This window comes from Melampsora larici-populina (assembly GCF_000204055.1).
Source record: "Melampsora larici-populina 98AG31 unplaced genomic scaffold MELLAscaffold_41, whole genome shotgun sequence".
NCBI classification, from domain to species: domain Eukaryota; kingdom Fungi; phylum Basidiomycota; class Pucciniomycetes; order Pucciniales; family Melampsoraceae; genus Melampsora; species Melampsora laricis-populina.
The window spans coordinates 140,517-159,019 of NW_006768805.1; the positions used below are offsets into that span (position 1 = coordinate 140,517).

Consider the following 18,503-nt stretch of genomic DNA (forward strand, 5'->3'; position numbering starts at 1 on the left):
CCATGTACACAAACCACCATTGTTATGTAGTTGATGAATTGTGATGAGCAGAACTTGCACTGAGGGTTGCTTGTGCTGAGCCGTGCTTGTGCTGCTCATAAGGTACTTAAGTAGGTACTTAAGTGGACACATAAATGTGTGGGCGCCTAGGCTGGACAGTTAAGGCCTTAAGTTAAGTACTTAAGTACTTAATATTAGGCCCGGTTAGGTACCCGGACCCAAATATTGGAGTTTGGGGGAAAAAAAAATTGAAAAAAAATTGGGCAATCAGATTGACTTGCCAAGTCATTTCTAATACTTACACCCTATTCCTAACCCAAAAATGACTTATTACATGTCATTTATTTATAGGGGTTGTGTGTATAACGTTGTGTAACTGAATTTTGTTTTTGCAGAGCGGTCGTGGTTGTGACTAGACTGGATCAACTGTATTGTTACAGGTGGGTTTTTGATGATTCTCAGCCTTTATTGTTAGTACCTTAACCAATATCTGTGTGTAAAATACAAAAAATACTTGTCATGATGCCCCAACATCTAGGAACAAGGTGCATATTTTTTCAGATTTTTAGCTCTCTTCCTGTTGCCTCAGGACTTTTCTATGTCAGTAGTTTTCTTTACCGCCCGGTAAAGATGACATTTTGTGTAGTGTTATTGTATCTAGAATCTTTTCTCAAAACTCCTGCCCGCCATCCCGGGCCGAGAAACCCCTATCTTCTTCAGCCATTCTCACCTTGTAGGGGGTATTATGGTAAGGTCTCCATAGGATACCTTACCCCCATACCCCCTCCAAGTCCCCCCACATCACGAACAGGTACTTAAAGGTTTAGACATTGTATTTAGATCTTTTACTTCTTATATGCTGGTAGAATAGGTAACAATAACATATGTGTTCCTAGCAAGAAAAACTTAAGAGCTGGAATAACAGACCCAGGCACATAAGCCTATAAGGTCAGACTTGGAACACACACTCCCAGACTATCGGATGGTCAGGTTTTGGCCCCAAATCCCGCCAACGTAACCGATTAACACCATGTAAATATCCTTCTAGCACATCAATGTGCACACACGAAAGACTTTCCTTAGACCCTGTAAAGACCCATCAAAGAGGTACCATAACAAGCACATCTTCCCCTTATCACCTGGGAGGTTGAAAGTCAGTTGACCCCTGCTGACCACAAAGGATTCCGCCAATCCTCTGAATAAATCACTATTCACAAAGGGCACTCAACAGCAATCTCAGTCTAAATCTGACCAAAAGACTTTGAGATTTGTTTCAAAACTCTCCATGTGTGCATGTCAACATGCTACACAAATATTGACATGGTGTAAGATGGCAAGTTTTTGCTTAGTCTTAGACTTTTTCTCAGAATTTTTAGCCATCACAAGACCCTTGATTGCTCTCAAGAGCTGTGAAATTTCTGTGTTATACCTCAGGTTGTGGGCGCCCTGGTATTTGTGCAGGCGTGCCAAGGCATGTTTTTTTGGATTTTTTTGTACTGATGGAGCTATCTACCACAGCAGTGTTGCATTCAAAGTTGAGATAGATTCAAAACAGTTGTCATCAAAGTTCTACTACTGTTGTTGACAACTCCAATGTTGGTGATCCAACATAGAACTCCTGAGATTTGGCATGTTTTTCAAAAAAGTGTGCAGATCCCAATGTTATCCGTTTATCTGAGGCATGGGTGTGCTGCGCCCATTAGGGCGGTTCAAGAAGGGCTTTTACAGCCCTTTTTTATATTTTACATCTTGTTCGGGGTCTGTAAATTTTAAGTAAAATTTTAAGGTTGTGAACCACCTTTAGAGGTGGTTCACGGTTTGGCAATCTCGTAATCAGCCTTAAAATAAATCCTGTCCCTGAATTTTCAAAAGACAGGGACAATTGAGCCAAAAAGAGAATTACTTCCATTCTTTCTTTTTTTTGTTCCTGGATTCTGACAATTTTTGGTCAAGAAAGGACCTTGTTTTCTTGTATTTTTTTCGATGTCTTCCTCTTTCATTAACAAAAGTCTGTACAAAAACACAAGAAAACAAAAAAGAAAACAAAGCCAAAAAAAGAGTGGTTGGGACTGTGTTCCTGAATTTACAAAGCTGTAAAACGTAAGTTTACAGCATTTGTCACTTTGCGATCAAGCTTCTTAAGGATTGAGCAACCTTAAAAAGACTGATTGCAACTTGGCAACCACGTGGCTCGCGGTTCTCTTCTTGAACCGCCCTATTAAAAGGCACACTGAAGGCATGTTTTTTACACCACACCCCCAACCTGAGTTACACTGGACACTTTTGAGAGAGCAAAAGGATCAGACTTAACAGACAATAAGAGCACCAGCACTGTGACCTAGGAAATAAGACCCAATTGGTGTCTGTACAAAGCACTTTTGACAGAAAATGTGGTGTATGCCCACTTTCCCAGAATTGTAAAAAGTTGAGAAAACCAAGCCTTTTTATATACTGGAAAGTTGAATTGAGTAATGTCCCAGCCCTGGTCTGGCAAGATAGATAATGTGAAATACCAATGTTGGATTGGCCAGCTTTGTCTAAATTGATAGCAATCAAGATGGGAGTTTGGACGCTTTGCCCTATTGGGTGGATATATAAGGCCTATGTAGTTGTCCATATCTGGAGGGCCAAGGTAGGATTTTACATAATGTGGGAACCATACACTTTGTTTACAAGGCCAGATGCTTTGTTTTTTTCCCCACAGGATTGTAAAACAACCTGTATTTTGGGTTTTACAAGGCCCAGTGTTGGTGCTTTAACAGATCAGAACAGTCTCTTTACCGGTCTGGTGCCAAACATAGACCTTGTTGGAACATCCATGTGAAGCTAAACATGGCTTGATCAATGATCAGGACACCACTTCTTGGATACACACTGCTACAAGGTCTGTTTGATGGTGGTATCATCATCACTCAAAACTAAATTGAGCCAGAGAAGTTTGTGATTATCATCAATGAAAAATCATGTCAGTGTTATCTATATAATCATAATAAATTGATCTGAACAAAAGCTGACACATTCATCAACTTCTAGATTATTTATTTGGGTTGCATTCTGCTCCTTTACCAGCAACAAAGTGGGGAACACTGCTTTTTCTCTGCCACATATCCATGCATGATTTTTTCTTTGACTCATGTTTGCCAGTTGCCCTCTCCACTTGTCCACATCCCCAAGAGGTGACCTTAACCTTATGTCTATGGACAGGGGTTGCTACTCAATCCCAATGGATATCAGGAAAATGTTGTGATGCTCTGCTATCAAATGCTTGATCAGTTGGTACAAGCACAAAGTCTTGAAATTAAAGCCAGCTCAAAGAACCAATCATTTTGACTCTGATTGAAAACAAGTAATATACAAGTCTATCTCTACTTATTATCTTCAAGCAATGTTTTTGTCTTTACTACAGCGGTTCAAGAATCCTTTGGGTCTTTTTTTGAAAAGACTTTTTTCCGAGTTTTGTCCAAAACTTGCAAAAAAAGACCGCCAAATCAATCGAAGAATTCTTGAACCGCTGTATCTTTTCAGGAGAAGTTCCTGCTATGCTTTATTCAAACTGCTATGCTTTGTCCAAACACTATGCTTTATCCAAACAACTATTCAGCCAAAATCCAGTGTCCATCTTGTTGTGTTTTGTTTTTCAAGATACCTCATGAAGATGGTCAGGTTTTGTCATTTGACCGGAAATTTCTCAGTTTCCCGCTTTGTTCCGAAAGATGGTCTTGTTTCTCATTTCATAGGGAACCTCGATTGGAGCTTTCCATGGTCCTGTGAATTCTATGATGATCATGTAGCTTTCATAGTCCAATTTTAGTTCCTCATCATGAATAGAGTTATTTAAACTACCTACCTACACAGTACACAGTACACAGTACACAGTAGTACACAAGCTGATGAGTGATGAGCTAGGATGAATTGCATTGAGGTTTGATTGGTTTGCTGAGAATGATTCAGAAGTTGAATGACGTCATTGATCAATCTCACAGCATTCAAACCCATCGTATTTAATCATCAACTCGTTCTCTTGAGTCTTCATCCCTCTTTCACTAATAATAATTATCAAACATCCATAGAACTAACTAATAACTAATAACTAATATATAAACATGACCCACACTCAAACCAATGGAGATGGTACTCATGAAAGGGTAATCTTAATCACTGGAACTACTGGTGGTCTAGGTGCTCAACTCTTAGAATATATTTTAAAAACTCATTCACCTACTCCACGGATCTTTGCTTTAAATCGAATCGGATCCGATCAAACCGTCACCGCATTAGAACGACAAGAAAGTGCCTTCAGTTCTAGAGGTTTAGATTTAAATTTACTCAAGCATTCGAAACTTACTCTCTTATCTGCAAACACACTCGATCAACTTCCTTCAGAAATCAAACAAGAAGTAAGTTGATTTCTTAAAACCTACGAAAACCTCACTCAAAACCTTACTAATCCTTGGGTTTAAACTCAATTTCTCTTTCCAATACATAGCTCTCAACTACTCTTACTCATATTATTCATTTGGCTTATCCAGTGAACTTTAATCTCACCTTAGCTTCATTTGAACCATCAATTCAATTTACTCAATCCTTACTTGAACTTGCCAATCAAGTTTCAATCCATAGACCCAATCAAAAACCTAATTTTATCTTTGCAAGTTCGGTAGCTACTTTAGCTAGTTTTGTGGGTGAGAATGGTGAATGGGTTAAAGAAGATAAAGTGGATATGAAGAGTTGTTTAGGTACGGGTTATGGTGAAAGTAAAAGAGTTTGTGAAGAGGTATGGATAGAAATTTAGCAACACCTTTGATTTGAAGAGAATCGAGTATTGAAGAAATCCTGATTAAGCTTTTCTTTTTCTTTGGATTTAGATCATCGAAGCTTATGTAAAGGCTTACGGTTTCACCGCTGTGATTCTTAGAATCGGTCAAATGTGTGGTAGTCGTCGAGGTGGTTCATGGAACATGACTGAATGGTTTCCACTCATCGTTCAATCCGCTATCACTCTACATTGCTTACCAGATGGTGCTGACGTAAGAGGACCATCACCTGATCTCTGTTCTCAACCTTTGATGAAAGACAATTGAATTGACTCTAACCTTCGTTTTGTTTGATTGCTTTCTATTAGGATATTGCTTGGATCCCAGTTGATGAGGCCGCAGTGGTCATTAGTGAACTTTCTTTCCATCCTCGTCAACCAACACCAGAAGAACAATATGTTTATCGACATGTGATTCATCCACGTGCAGCTAAATGGCATGATTTAATTCTACCTATCTCACAATGGATCTCAGAGAATTGTAAACCGATTGAACCGATCGAATTAGTTCCATATGAACAATGGGTTCAAAAACTTAATAAACAAATTGAAGATGGAACTCCAGAGAATTTAGGTGCCGCTAAATTATTAGACTTTTATTCAAATCAATCTCCTCAATTCGGTTTACATACATCTGTTGTAGAAGGATATGAAGCTATGGGTGTGACTCGTTTGATCACCAAAGATAGTGAAGTTGAAAGTCAAAGATTGAAAGATTTGACACCTTTAAATCAAGATGATGCGATTGGTTGGCTTACTTTTTGGAAAAAGATGGGACACTTTAATCATTGATGTGGTTCATTACTTCCTTCTATATGCAGCAAACCTCTCTCTAAAGCAGCAAATCAACTTGTATATCTCTTCTTCATTTTGTGAACAATAGAATCTCACTCGGCTGTTCTGAACCGAAAGATACATCTATATTCAACCAAATCTTTTTATTCTTCTTACTTGATTGGCTCTTAACAGAGCTGTTTGATCGTGTACGTTTGTTTTATGTATATCGAATATGCAATTCAGTGTTGTTTACTTTTTTGTACGCCATATCGAAAATGAAGCCCAGTTGAGATGTAACGCTCCACGCACAGAGAGAATCGAGAGAGGGCAACATCAGGCCATGTGGCTCCTATCCCGGTACTGGATGTTTCCCAGCTTACTGACCGGAAGGGCTTTGTTGACCAATCTTAAAAGAATTCCCTCTCAATCAACACACATCAAGATCTTTTCAACATTTTACATTCTCAACCAATCGATATAAGAAGCTTTATCATTTCATACACACAGAAATATCACAGACATACAGTTTGAGACGCCCAACTGAAGTTTACATTCTACTTTGCGATTTTCTTTTTTCCCTTTTTTTCTCCTTTCACAAATGTGATGGTTTCACAAACAAACCTACCGACAGATGATCATCAAATCAAATCAAAAAAAAACAGAAAAAACCAAAGCAGGTAAGTGAAATTGAATTGGCAAAGAAAATAATCGAGTTTTTATAAAATCTCACAGCTCATTGAGGATCAAGATTGTTAGAAAAATGATGATATATGCACAGCAAGTTTTATTTTTTCTCACTTAAGTTTGCAACACCCGGAAGGTTCTAAAGGGGACAACCATCGGTGAACATGAGGTTAATTAATGATTTTGCATAAGATCGAGTGGAAGAAACTAACCTTTCCCTCAAGTAATTCTAAACTTGCACCTCCACCTGTACTGACATGTGATAGCTTATCTTCAGCGCCGTATTCTATGGACAAACATCAGATAATCTGTCAGTGTATGTTGATCACGATACAAACGAGAAATGATACTCACTCTTACAGACTGTAGCAGTGTCTCCACCACCTACAATGACAGTAGAACCTTTTTGACAAGCTTCGATACAAGCATCAAGCATGGCTTTAGAACCTTCAGCAAATTTATCAAATTCAAATACACCTGCTGGTCCATTCCATAGAATAGTTTTTGAGCCTATAGAATACACAATCATAAGCTTAGTTCAAGGCTGATCTTCTATTCAGAAAAGTAATGATCAAGACAAAACGGAACACTAACTCAAAATAGCCGCCTTGAAATCTTCACGACTCTTTGGACCCGCATCCAATCCCATCCATTCAGTTGGAATACCTTCAGCATCAGTTGAAATCTTAGTAGTAGCATCTTTATCAAATTTATCGGCTACAACATAATCTGAAGGAAAGATTAATTCAACATTATTCTTTTTAGCCTTTTCAACTAAATCTTTAACTTTCTTGGATCCATCTTCATCAAATAAAGATTTTCCAATCTCTACTGAATTTAAGATTTTTTTAAAGGTGAATGCCATACCACCACATACGATCAATTTGTTAACCTAAATCAAAAGTAGATCTAAATCAGCTCTACTAGTTCTTTTCAGGACTGATGGATCAAAGATGATTGAATTTCGAACCTTGTCAAGTAAGTTCTCAATCAATTGAATCTTGTCTGAGACTTTAGCACCACCTAAGATGGCCAAGAACGGTACATCAGGCTTCTCTAAGACCTTACTAAAGAATTCTAATTCTTTCTTCATCAAGAACCCAGCCACCCTCGGTTCTCCTTGAAATCCGACCACAGATGCATGAGCTCGGTGAGCGGTACCGAATGCATCATTGATATAAAGGTCTCCGAGTTTGGTCAAAGAGGTACGGAAGGCGGTGACGTCTTCTGTTGATGCTTTAGTCTTTTGACCTGTAGCTTCATCTTTGGATGAACCTTCTTCTTCAATATGGAATCGAAGATTCTCGAGTAAAATCACTTGACCGTTCGAAGCGGATGAGACTTCTTTCTCGACTGATGCACCAACACAATCATGTAAAAACCTAGAATGATCCCACCAAAAATTGAATTAGTTGACTAAACCGTAAGATCAGACTTGTTTTAAGCTAAACTTACTTAACATCGGTTCCTAATAACTTTTGAAGTTCATCAGCCACAGGTTTAAGAGTATACTTCTTATTAGGAGACCCATTAGGTCTACCAAGATGACTCATTAAGACTACCGATTTAGCTTTCTTTTCTAAAACATATTTAATAGTAGGTAAGGCAGCTACAATTCTTGCATTGTTCGTAATAGCTCCGGTAGTTTTGTCTTGTGGTACATTGAAATCTACTCGGATTAATACTTTCTTTCCTGAGATTTCGGAATCTGAGATATCGGTGATGGTCTTTTTTGAGGAGAGACTGTGTGATCGAAGATGAAAATGTTGAGTTTGAAAGAACTTTAATGTTGAAGAATATGAGACTAGAGCTTACGACATGATGTTTTGGTATCTTTTGATTTGGTTTTGGTTTTGTTGATGTTTGGGTGATATATGGATTCTGATGGGGTTGGTTTCCACTTGACTGTGCAGTGTATTTATATCGATGAGGTCACCGAACTTAAACCGACTCTCCCCGATGAGCGGATTCTCAACTCACGTGCTACATGTCCAGACTCCACATGTAGCATGTAAGCATGGCTCGATGTTTTGTCGTCGGACTCGGTCCACAGCTTACATAACTAGATCTCTTTTATTGCGCTCTCTCAAAAACAAGTTTGCATTTTTTTCTCAAACTTTCATCTCTCGACTGGTATTTTCATTCAAGTCAAAGTTATCTTACAAATTCTCAAATTGAGTTAAGATCCTCATTATACCCTATTGGTCATATCCAAAATGGCCGACGCAGATCTAGAAGCAATTCGACAAGTTCAGTTCCAAATCTTGTCTTGTTCTGTGACTCTATGATTTGCCAAAAACAAAAATCAAGACAGCTTATCAAAAAAAATAACGCGTACGCTTCATATTAGAAACGATTAGCAGACTTAGCTTCTCGATCACAGAATGGAGCTGGTGACTCCTCAGGAATTCCTTCTTCACTATTATCGAAATTAGGAGGTACTGAAGGTGGTGAAGGTCAAGAAGATGCTGCTAAGATGGCTCAGAAAGAGGAGTAGGTTGGCCTTGATGAGATCTTGTAGTAGAGTATAACTTCGAAGACTACTTCGATGATCACCTTACCCCTATAGAACGTACTGATATTGGACATTTATTCAATAGAATGAGGAGGACGGCTGTTAGTCAAATCATGAATACCGATGCCCGTGAAAGACGTAAGTGAATTGTTCGTAATCTTTTTTTAACTCTATTCTGAAGCTCATCATCTTTTTTTTTCTTTTTCGCAAAGTGGCACGAATCGCACTTGTTAGACCACAAAAAGCTAGAGAGATTGAAGATATGCTACTAAGGATGGCACAGAGTGGTCAATTGAGAGGACAAGTTTCTGAGGATCAATTGATTGGAGTTTTAGATCAAATCGAACGGGCTGAAGCTGGTGGCACTCGTGGTGGTCAAGCAGTTACGACAGTCAAGAAAATCACTGTCAGCCCTTCTTTTTTTGGTCATTTTTACACTCCATGGTATCTTTTAACTGATGAAATCTGATCTTGATCTTGTTTTGCTCGATAGTATGCTCGAAAAGATGCTTTTGATGATGATGATTGGGATCTTTGACCCAATGAGGTCCAGGATGTTAAGTTTGCGGGGCTCTTCACGAGCTAGTGTATATTTTCCTAATCTATTCAATGACCATCCTCCTGGTCTGATCATATCTTTGTGTCTCCAATGAGGTTGTTTCGCAGATGTTGATCTGTTCAATAAAGTTCTGTAAAAGTTCATCATCTCTTGATGATGAATATGTCCATATATACATGCTATTCTTGAGCCACTATGACCCAATGAACTTGATACTAAAACATTATCTTAGCTGACTGGTTCTGATTGTCATGTTCTCGAGTGCAGACAATTTACCTTGCTTTGTGTCATACGACGAAGAATAAGCAGGCATAAACCCTCTTTTGAAATCAACTTTTCTTTCGCTTGTTCCTTTGTTCTGTACTAACTTCTCAGACTTCTTCATGAATTCCAGTTGTTTTCGATTCAGTCCCATTGCCAAGCAGGAGTTTGATTTTATGCAAACAAAATCAAGTATATCCGCGCTACCTGCTGCGGCTGTGTTGATGTATGCGGCCTTGATGATGACATCATTGCTTGCTCAAGCTTGAGAGACTATGTAAAGCTGTGCTCTGATCACAACTTAAAAGATAATCCAATCCAAACCACTTTCTTACCACTCATCATTCTCAACAAATTCGACCATTAAACCATGTCAAACGTAGCTCCAAACCCTAACAGCGGAATAGGAAATGCAAACATCACACCACAGGTATCTTCAGACCAACCTCTAAGTGATACCAATGGTCAGTAGCATCATCACTTTCATAGAAACATTTCACTCAAGTTTATATTCATCATTCGGATGGCTTTAAAACATGCTATTAAACACAGCCACTTCAACGGGTGAAGAAAAAGTTGGATTCAAAGCTCAAGTAGAAGGTTATGCTAAAAAATTCGCAGGCAAAAGTGAGATACCAAATCATCCAAAGTCTATAATGATTGAAGTTTCTCTTTACTCACACTTTGATTGATTTGGTTGTTAGCTTTTGGGAATGAAAAAGAAGTAGCACAAGGTGAAGCTCGATTGAATGGTGAAGATGTTCCAGGTACTACTTCAAAGTAAATCATAGGTGTACAATTATCCAATTGGAGACAGTTTTCTCGAATCTCGAGGTTTTCCTTGGGAATCACTGTTTCATTGTCTCAAGGCATTTTCATGTTGCGATGACTAATCTGTAATGATGGAAGCAAATCAAGTGTTATACTTTTCTCCTGAGGGTTGACCCATGATTGACTTGATGGTAATGATAATCACCATGTTTCATTTCTCCTCGAGAATTGATGTCAGTACAGTCTCCAAAATTGATAGTACACAGCCGCAGGAAGAAAGTGAACAATGTCATAAAGATGGAACTTGGATCATTGCACAATTTTATACCAGAAGGTAGAAAGAAAAGAAACACCCATGAGTCATCATTTCTCAGAAAAACAATGAAAGCTGTAGTTGATTTTGTAGAAAAGCAGACAACATAATATCCAGTGAAATCAAGAATGCGAGATATATGTACAATTGACGTGAGTCGAAAAAGAGAGGATTGTTTATAAACTGAAGCAAAGTGCATCGATCAGTGTCTGTAGATGTGATGAGCTATGATATCACGCAGTTATCCGTCGTCACTCTATACGAGTGGAGACAATAACCTTACGAGACTCAAGCTCCGATGGACTGAGCAAGGGTCCATTATCGACACACAAGATCTAAGTAAGAGAGTGAACCAAAAACTGTAATCAGTGATATTGTCACTTTCCTAAGTAAAAACCCAGAGACTGACCTGATATTGATCACGTCTACTGAGAGATTTGATAGACACCCTGAATGGAGCCAAAAGTTTACTATGCTGTGAGAGATCAAGGATAGGTTCAGGATTTTGTGATGAATCATTGCTAGACTTTAGTCGCTTCAATGAGAATAGATTCGACCGAGAGGTCATAAATCCTGAAATGGAAATACAGAAAGGTTGAGATAGTTTCAACAAGGAGGACGTGTTAGTGACTCGAAGATGATGTCACATACCGCAAAGCGATTTTAGTGCCGTCGGTACTGCCCTAATGGAAAACAATGCGAAGTCAGTCCCAATTATGCTAGTAGGAGAATTCATCGGTCTTTATTGATAGAGTGATTGCAGATGACACGAGGGATGTGCAAGATAGGTTTTACAAACTTTGCAGGATCAAAGATCAATAGGTTTTCATTGCCTTGTGTATCGGTCTCAAAACCCACAATGGTACGACTATGGCCGGCGTGTTGAAGGTAGAGGGGCATCTTATCAGTGTTTATGATAGAGCTCACATGACCTGATGCGGATCCATTGGCTGGAGTGTTCGAGGAAACAGAGGTTCCATTGAAATATGCTGTATTATAGTAAAGAGGAATGCATATCAGTAATCGGACCACGGAAATTTGATCAACATGACTGGAGGGATTGATGTGCACCGCGGACCCAATTAGTCAATCCAAGATGAGTACCCTTGGGTCCGGTGGGATTTGGAAAATCGATGACTCGGGCACTGTTCCAGACAAAAAGATCGAGAAGAGCAAAATCAGAATGAATTGAACTTCAAAAATGTAAGATAATGATTCTTGAATTGCAAAAGTGATTTGACGAACCGTATTCGTAAACTTGTAAAGGCCACATAAGCTTCAGTAGTACCAATCCATTTCTTTTTTCCAACTAGCTTGTGAGAGAAACTGTCAGCGCCAGGTGTATCAAAACCTTTCTTCCAGGCTTCTTCGATGATTCTCTGCCAGCTTTGGATACTAGGTATCTCAATTGGGTCTCCCACATTATGACTCGTTGATGGGCGTTTGTTAGATAGTTCAGCTTGAAGAGGAGATTGAGAATTGAGCTCAGGATGAGAGGTCAAGGCTTGTCGGTAGGCTTCAAGGTGTCTGACGGCAGAAAAGAGCATCTGAATATTTCGATAACCACATCCCCATGTCAAATCGCTTGCTCCACGATCAGTGAGTGATGAAGAAGTCCGGATATATAGGACGTCGGGATTGCAGACAACGGCAGAGCGAATTCGACCGTCGCTAATCGATTGGACTAATAGTTTTTCGATATGGATAAGTAAGTTTGCTACTCCATTGACTTGAGATTTACTGGTAGGCTTAATGCTGGGGTTCTGTTTAGGTTTTGTTGTAGTAGAAGACGGTAAGATTTCTATTTCATCACTTGTGTCTGAGGCGTTATGGGGTGCTGCAGGGAATGGTGGTATGTGATCTTCACCAAGACAGGCCGAGACATGCGCTTCCTTGTTGGTAGCTTCATCCCATGGTTGATTACAGACTGGACAGTAAGGAATTGGTTGGTCGAATCCGAATTGATCCATGAATTAAATTCGAAAGACTTTGAGCTACTTTTGGGAATGATAGGGTCTGAGAACTCTTTGTCTGTCTTTATACTACAGGATATTAGCATAGTCGGGACCGGTCAATACATGCTAATACCGCGTGGATATATAAACAACTTCAAACTCAGTGTGGACCACCAGAAAATCATTTTCTAGTCTACATTCTTCGTAAACCAAATCGCACACCCATATTGGATAACATCATGTCCACCAACACTGGTCTCGATAAATGGCTAAAGGCCCAGCTCAGACTCCTCAGATTAGAGCGTGACTCTGAAAAAGTCGAATTTGATCTTCTGACATCCGATAAAGTCAAACAAGGACAGACTAAACTTCTGGAGCGAATGGGTATATCCATTGGTGGTTTAGGAGTCAAATCGACTTCCATCGGGTTGGGGGGCAAGACGTCAGTGAATGTCTCTCAACCAATGCCGAATGTCGAAAGGACTCGTCGAGTTTCGATGTCCTATTTCGCTGTCAGCGGCACTGATTGAAGTCATACTTTTTATAAACCATCTGTACCATAACACGGAACTCGCACGCTTTTGCGCATGATAAAACATTTAAACGAGGCAATGATGTAGTACCATTGAACTTGAGCGACCAGCCCAATACCACACAGACCCCAAAATCCCGTACCATACGTTTCGACCCGGCTTGCCCGCTGGTATCATCGATCACGACCTTAGTTCCGGAAAGGCAAAAGGTGTCAATACCAAGACATCAAAATTAGATAAGATCACAATCATAGAAGGGGTTGTTTCAAAAGTATCCGATACTTCTATCACTTTATTCTTGAGCTCTAATCAAGATTCGAACCCACCCGAATTACCTGCTCGATGTCGTATGTTTGTAATATTTCACGATGGTTTCGAGACTGGGCAGTTGAAAGTCTGACCTTGACTTCAATTTTACAAATTTGAAGCATAAAGTTGGCAGACACCGGGACTTTTGACAGGTAGAATCTTTGGCTAGAATGCTACATTGACGGTCATTTAACTGGGTAAAATCCTTGAACACATTCCGCCTGACACCATAGATTGGAGAGCACAATTGAGACCTTGAGGATCTCCTGTGAAGCGGAGGGTATCATTGAGCCGTCCGAAGATACGCACAAGGACAAGGCTCCCGAAGATACGCAGAAGGACAAGACGGAGTCGACCAATCAGGGTGCGCTTTGGTACCACCGCATTCACCTTGTTTATTCTCCCATGTCTCTGCAAGATCTAGCATCAAGACACCCTCAGACACCCCGAATCCATGTCTTGAATGATCAAAATATTGATCAAAACATTAATTCTCTCCTGGGCGATTCTTCAGACGCAGCCACTTCCAAACCGACCCTGAAAACGGTTCGCTGCTCACGAATCTCACTCACGCCTGTGATGCGCGTTCTCCTGGGCATTGATCCTCTGGAATCAGTAAGATTTCTCTTTACTTCTAGGTCTTACACCTATCATTGACCGTGATTCATGGTGTCATTATCCAGATCGAAATTCCTACAGCAACGCCAGAAAATGCATTAGGTTTGAATGATTCACAGCAGCGTGCCGTACGGCATGCACTCTCTCCGGCGCCCATCACCCTCGTCTTTGGACCACCTGGTTAGAGTCAAACTTTCTTGTTCAACTCCTCGTACCAATACATTATCCGGCTTGTGTAGGTACTGGAAAAACGCATACCCTGGTTAGTATCATATCAGCTTTGCATGCACGAGGGGACCGAATCTTAATTGCCGCCGCGTCAAATCTAGCTATTGGTACGATTGTTTCTCTTTGAGGGTGAAACTCTTATATCTGACTCTTTTCGATTCTAGACAACATCGCCGAAAGACTTTTAGCAAAGCAACTTCCACTTACTCGTTTAGGTCATCCGGCTCGAGTCCTTGACTCTTTATCACAGTCTACACTAGATCATCAGTGTAATACTTTTGATGGATCTGAAATCATCAGAGATTTAAAGGTCGAAATCAATGGAAAGCTCAATAAGCTTTCTGCGCAAGGTAAGGATAAGCTTCGAGGGAAAGCTAGATCGACTGTTTATATGGATATCAAAGACCTTCGAAAAGATTACCGACAACGCGAAAGGAAACATACGGATGGGATCATCAAACAAGCACGGATCGTATGCGCGACCACACATGGGTGAGTATTATGATTGGTCAGCCACGCTATTGGGAGTGTTAATTAAGCAGGGATTTGGTCATTTCTTGTCAGGGCTGGATCCCGTCAGTTAGAAAACCAGGTGTTTGATGTGGTGATAATTGATGTGAGGTTATTTTTCGAGTGAGCTTTCAAGCCCACCAGTCTCACATTTTGATATTTTCGATTTTTAGGAATCTACGCAGGCCTATGAAGCTGTAAGCATTTGAGAATTTCAAGCACAAAGCTATCCGATCTCAGCGCTCACTTGAAGATGTATCGATTTACAGGCATGTTGGATTCCGATACTGAAGTCTAAAAGCAAGGTCATTTTGGCAGGTGATCCACTGCAATTACCGCCCACAATAAAGTCGAACAAACATGAATCCGTATGTGATTCTAACTGCTCGACAGATCGGTGGTCATCCTCTGATTTTCTACAAATGAATCCAGACGGCCTCGAAATCTAAAACGCAAAAATCATCATCCAAAGAAAAGCCCAAGGGGAAGGGAAAGAAAGATCATGGAGAGGGTACCAAATGTGGTAAGGGCAAGAAAGAGGGTGATAAAGGCACAGAAAAGGAATCTCCTGATCCCGAACATCCCAAGGCTGATAAGATAAATGTCAAGTTGGACGATCAAACGGGCTTAGAAATGAACGATCTTAGTGACGATGAAAGCGAAGAAGAAAGTTTATCAGAAAGAGTGGGAGCCTTAACTGATCTAGAAACAACCGGAAAACCAACGACCAAAGAAAAACCAACTCGACGTGGTTTCTTTATGATGAAACCTCCGAAATCACTCGAAGTGACAATGTTTGATAGGCTACTGAAGAGCAATACTTCCATCAGTTGTCTTCTTGATGTGCAATATGTAAGAAACGCATTGTTCAGTTTCTAGCTACGCATATAGCGAGTGAGCTCACATGTGTAATTTTGCTTCTTTCAAACTCCAGCGGATGCACAGTATGATAATGGAATTTCCTTCAAAACAGCTGTATAAGGGAAAATTAAAAGCTGCCGAATCTGTAGCCGGGCATCTTCTCAAAGATCTTCCAAATGTCTCAGAAAGCGATAATGATGGAATTGCAGACCCAGTCCTGTTTATTGATAGTGAGTCAAAGGAAAGAAGAAGTGATCGTAACATCTGATTGACTCGGAATCACTTGGCTAGCTGCTGGTAGTCATATGCATGATAGGATTGCAGAGGAAGGAGGTGATGGTAGTGTTATGAATGAAAACGAAGCAAATCTGGTCGTGAAGCAAGTCACAGATTTTGTAAGTTTTTTCTTTTGAAGTCATGCGAATTGATCACATATTTGTATTCATGCTTTGTTCCCATTTTTTAGTTGGAGGCGGGTCTTCTTCCGGAACAGATCATGGTTTTATCACCCTGTAAGTCTCAAATTGATTCCTTTGCAGTAAGAGTCTGGACTTGCCTTTGTGGAATCTTCCAATTACAGATATAGTGACAAACATGTTGATTCTTTTGAATTAAAGACTCGGCACAAGTAGCTCTATTGTCATCTCTGTTGAAATCTTTGTACCCCACACTGGCGATTGGTTCAATAGACTCATGTCAAGGTAAGACCTAGTAATCCTTAGATCTGATACCGTATGATCAATGATGAAAGAGAATGCTTTTACAGGACGCGAGAATGAAGCAGTGATCCTATCTTTGGTGAGGAGTAATACCGAAGGCGTGGTTGGATTTTTACATGAGACGCGCCGTCTTAATGGTCAGTTTTACTTCTTACTTACAAGAAATCTATTGTGATATATGGCTCATAAATCTGTTGCATCAACCATCATGGGTTTGATATCATTTAAATATATAACTGGATTTGAATCAAAGTGGCAATGACACGAGCCAAGCGAAGTTTAACTATCATAGGTGATTCAGATACCCTGTCAAAGGGGGGAGATTTTTTAAAAGTAAGTAGAAACCAAAGTTTTGATCGTTGATAGGAAGAATCGCGTTGTATGGCAGAAAGTTTGACTGATATTTATCTATTTTCAGAAATGGATGGATTGGTTAGAAAATAATGCTGAGGTTCGTGTTGCAGATTCATAAAGCAAATCTGAATTCGTCATCCAAGAAAGTCCAATGAGCTATCAAGATTGGATGCATAGAAAATTTTGAAAATATCATAGTACTTGTTTATCATTGAATTGGACTGGGTATTTATGATTGACTTGATGATATCCAGGATGTTACTATAGCATAAATAATGACTAAAACGTGTAACAATCTTTGTTCCATCTTCTCATCTGACCCTCATAGATTAAGCACTGACACTTGTTAGAACTTGTATAGATTGGCCTTCACCTTTGAGCAATTGACCTCTCTTTTGTGATCTTTTGATCAGAATCCTTTTGTCAGAGGTCAAATTCATTTTCGTAATCTTACAGAACACCCTTCGTGCCGGTTGCTTATACCACACCAAGTGGAGCCTTGTGGTCCTTGAACACCAAATTCAGATCTGTCAACCAATCAGAGATCCTCAGCGTCTTAGTCTTTTTGAGGCCATATCCACCTGTACACTTAAGTATGTACCCTATACCATAGGGTCATACAGACGTCTGTATGACCCAATGGCATTCGAGTCTGACTGCCAAGATGAATCAACATCTTAAGAAGCATCTTGAAGGGTTCCAAATTTGGCTAAGTCACCTTTTTCCTTAGGGAAACCAAGACCAGCCCCGAATCCCCACAAGATACAGCCCACCATGTTAGCAAAAGTCTACCACCCTTCGACTTTTGCCCACCAGCTCAGCAAATACCCAGCACCGACTAACTGAAGTTCAACCGACACCTTGAATCTTTGTCTAGCCACTCAGCTATATGCCAACCACCCGTCAAATTTACATTCACCCTTCCAACATAACTACACCACCCGTATGGTGACCCTACTTTCAAACCTCACCACCCCCCTCCGACATTACCCATCTATCTACACAAACACCACCGTATCAATATTCACCCACCACCCTTTCTTACATAATCACCAACATCAACCACCCCAGTCCCAACATTACACCGTACCCTAACCACACACCCCTCAACCAAGCAACTCACCTACAATCATCCATCCTTTTTCACAAATCATTCAAAAGAAATCAACCTTGACAGTCATCTACCCCTCTTGATAACCATTCTCACCCCCCCATGTCGTCTACCACCTCAGCATCCAACAATTGTCCTAGCCTTCAACCACCCCCCCACGACCTTGTCACCGCCTCGCTTGCCGAAATGCAGACCCAGCTCCAAGCACACGCAGCTGCCAATGGATACAAAATCGCCACACAATCATCAGAAGGCACCAGCATACGTTACAAGTGCCATTGATCAGGTCATAAACCCGGGCCCAATTCAAGATCCCTCAAAACGAATTGTCCTTTTGCCTTCAAGGTTTTGCAGATCGTCCCTTCTTCAGTACCCGATTACCTTCAAGCATTAGCACTGTAAGGTTCTCTATTCTGGGAACCTTCACTGAGGGCACTGAAGTCTCACGGGTGGTTTATCACAACCACTGAAAACTAATCTAGAACTCGAGTATGTCACCGCCTCGCTCGCCGAAATGCAGACCCAGCTCCAAGCACACGCAGCTGCCAATGGATACAAAATCGCCACACGATCATCAGAAGGCACCAGCATACGTTACAAGTGCCATCGATC

The 18,503-nt window shown here is 40.3% G+C and overlaps 6 protein-coding genes across 6 annotated transcripts; 4 read left to right on the forward strand and 2 right to left on the reverse strand.

Annotated features, from left to right (window-relative positions):
- Positions 1–3,974: 3,974 nt before the first annotated feature.
- Positions 3,975–5,885, forward strand: MELLADRAFT_117539 (uncharacterized protein; the record flags this gene model as incomplete). The annotated part of the gene is made up of 4 exons (XM_007414091.1): positions 3,975–4,397; positions 4,487–4,774; positions 4,866–5,027; positions 5,123–5,885. 4 exons carry the CDS (start codon positions 4,104–4,106, stop codon positions 5,603–5,605), a joined length of 1,227 nt encoding a protein of 408 aa, XP_007414153.1.
- Positions 5,886–6,020: 135 nt separating this feature from the next.
- Positions 6,021–8,185, reverse strand: MELLADRAFT_72760 (uncharacterized protein; the record flags this gene model as incomplete). Its single annotated transcript, XM_007414210.1, has 8 exons — positions 6,021–6,211; positions 6,321–6,413; positions 6,487–6,560; positions 6,629–6,784; positions 6,869–7,166; positions 7,245–7,656; positions 7,730–8,017; positions 8,090–8,185. 7 exons carry the CDS (start codon positions 8,092–8,094, stop codon positions 6,375–6,377), a joined length of 1,272 nt encoding a protein of 423 aa, XP_007414272.1.
- A 442-nt stretch (positions 8,186–8,627) lies between these two features.
- MELLADRAFT_38527 (uncharacterized protein) lies at positions 8,628–9,258 on the forward strand (the record flags this gene model as incomplete). Its single annotated transcript, XM_007414092.1, has 3 exons — positions 8,628–8,767; positions 8,875–8,927; positions 9,002–9,258. Coding segments are annotated over 3 exons (450 nt in total), but the record flags the coding sequence as incomplete, so codon positions are not given.
- A 661-nt stretch (positions 9,259–9,919) lies between these two features.
- MELLADRAFT_75449 (uncharacterized protein) lies at positions 9,920–10,530 on the forward strand (the record flags this gene model as incomplete). Its single annotated transcript, XM_007414093.1, has 3 exons — positions 9,920–10,073; positions 10,162–10,236; positions 10,314–10,530. 3 exons carry the CDS (start codon positions 9,980–9,982, stop codon positions 10,391–10,393), a joined length of 249 nt encoding a protein of 82 aa, XP_007414155.1.
- A 414-nt stretch (positions 10,531–10,944) lies between these two features.
- On the reverse strand, positions 10,945–12,663 carry MELLADRAFT_110040 (uncharacterized protein; the record flags this gene model as incomplete). Its single annotated transcript, XM_007414209.1, has 6 exons — positions 10,945–11,028; positions 11,103–11,266; positions 11,345–11,376; positions 11,493–11,682; positions 11,741–11,838; positions 11,939–12,663. The coding sequence occupies 6 exons, from the start codon at positions 12,661–12,663 to the stop codon at positions 10,945–10,947; spliced, it is 1,293 nt and encodes a 430-aa protein (XP_007414271.1).
- Positions 12,664–12,887: 224 nt separating this feature from the next.
- On the forward strand, positions 12,888–16,898 carry MELLADRAFT_38533 (uncharacterized protein; the record flags this gene model as incomplete). Its single annotated transcript, XM_007414094.1, has 18 exons — positions 12,888–13,090; positions 13,269–13,532; positions 13,610–13,642; positions 13,724–13,854; positions 14,190–14,288; positions 14,348–14,443; positions 14,501–14,828; positions 14,901–14,952; positions 15,020–15,043; positions 15,116–15,195; positions 15,518–15,698; positions 15,781–15,937; positions 15,999–16,102; positions 16,174–16,219; positions 16,325–16,408; positions 16,474–16,563; positions 16,680–16,759; positions 16,845–16,898. 18 exons carry the CDS (start codon positions 12,888–12,890, stop codon positions 16,896–16,898), a joined length of 2,106 nt encoding a protein of 701 aa, XP_007414156.1.
- Between the last annotated feature and the right edge of the window lie 1,605 nt (positions 16,899–18,503).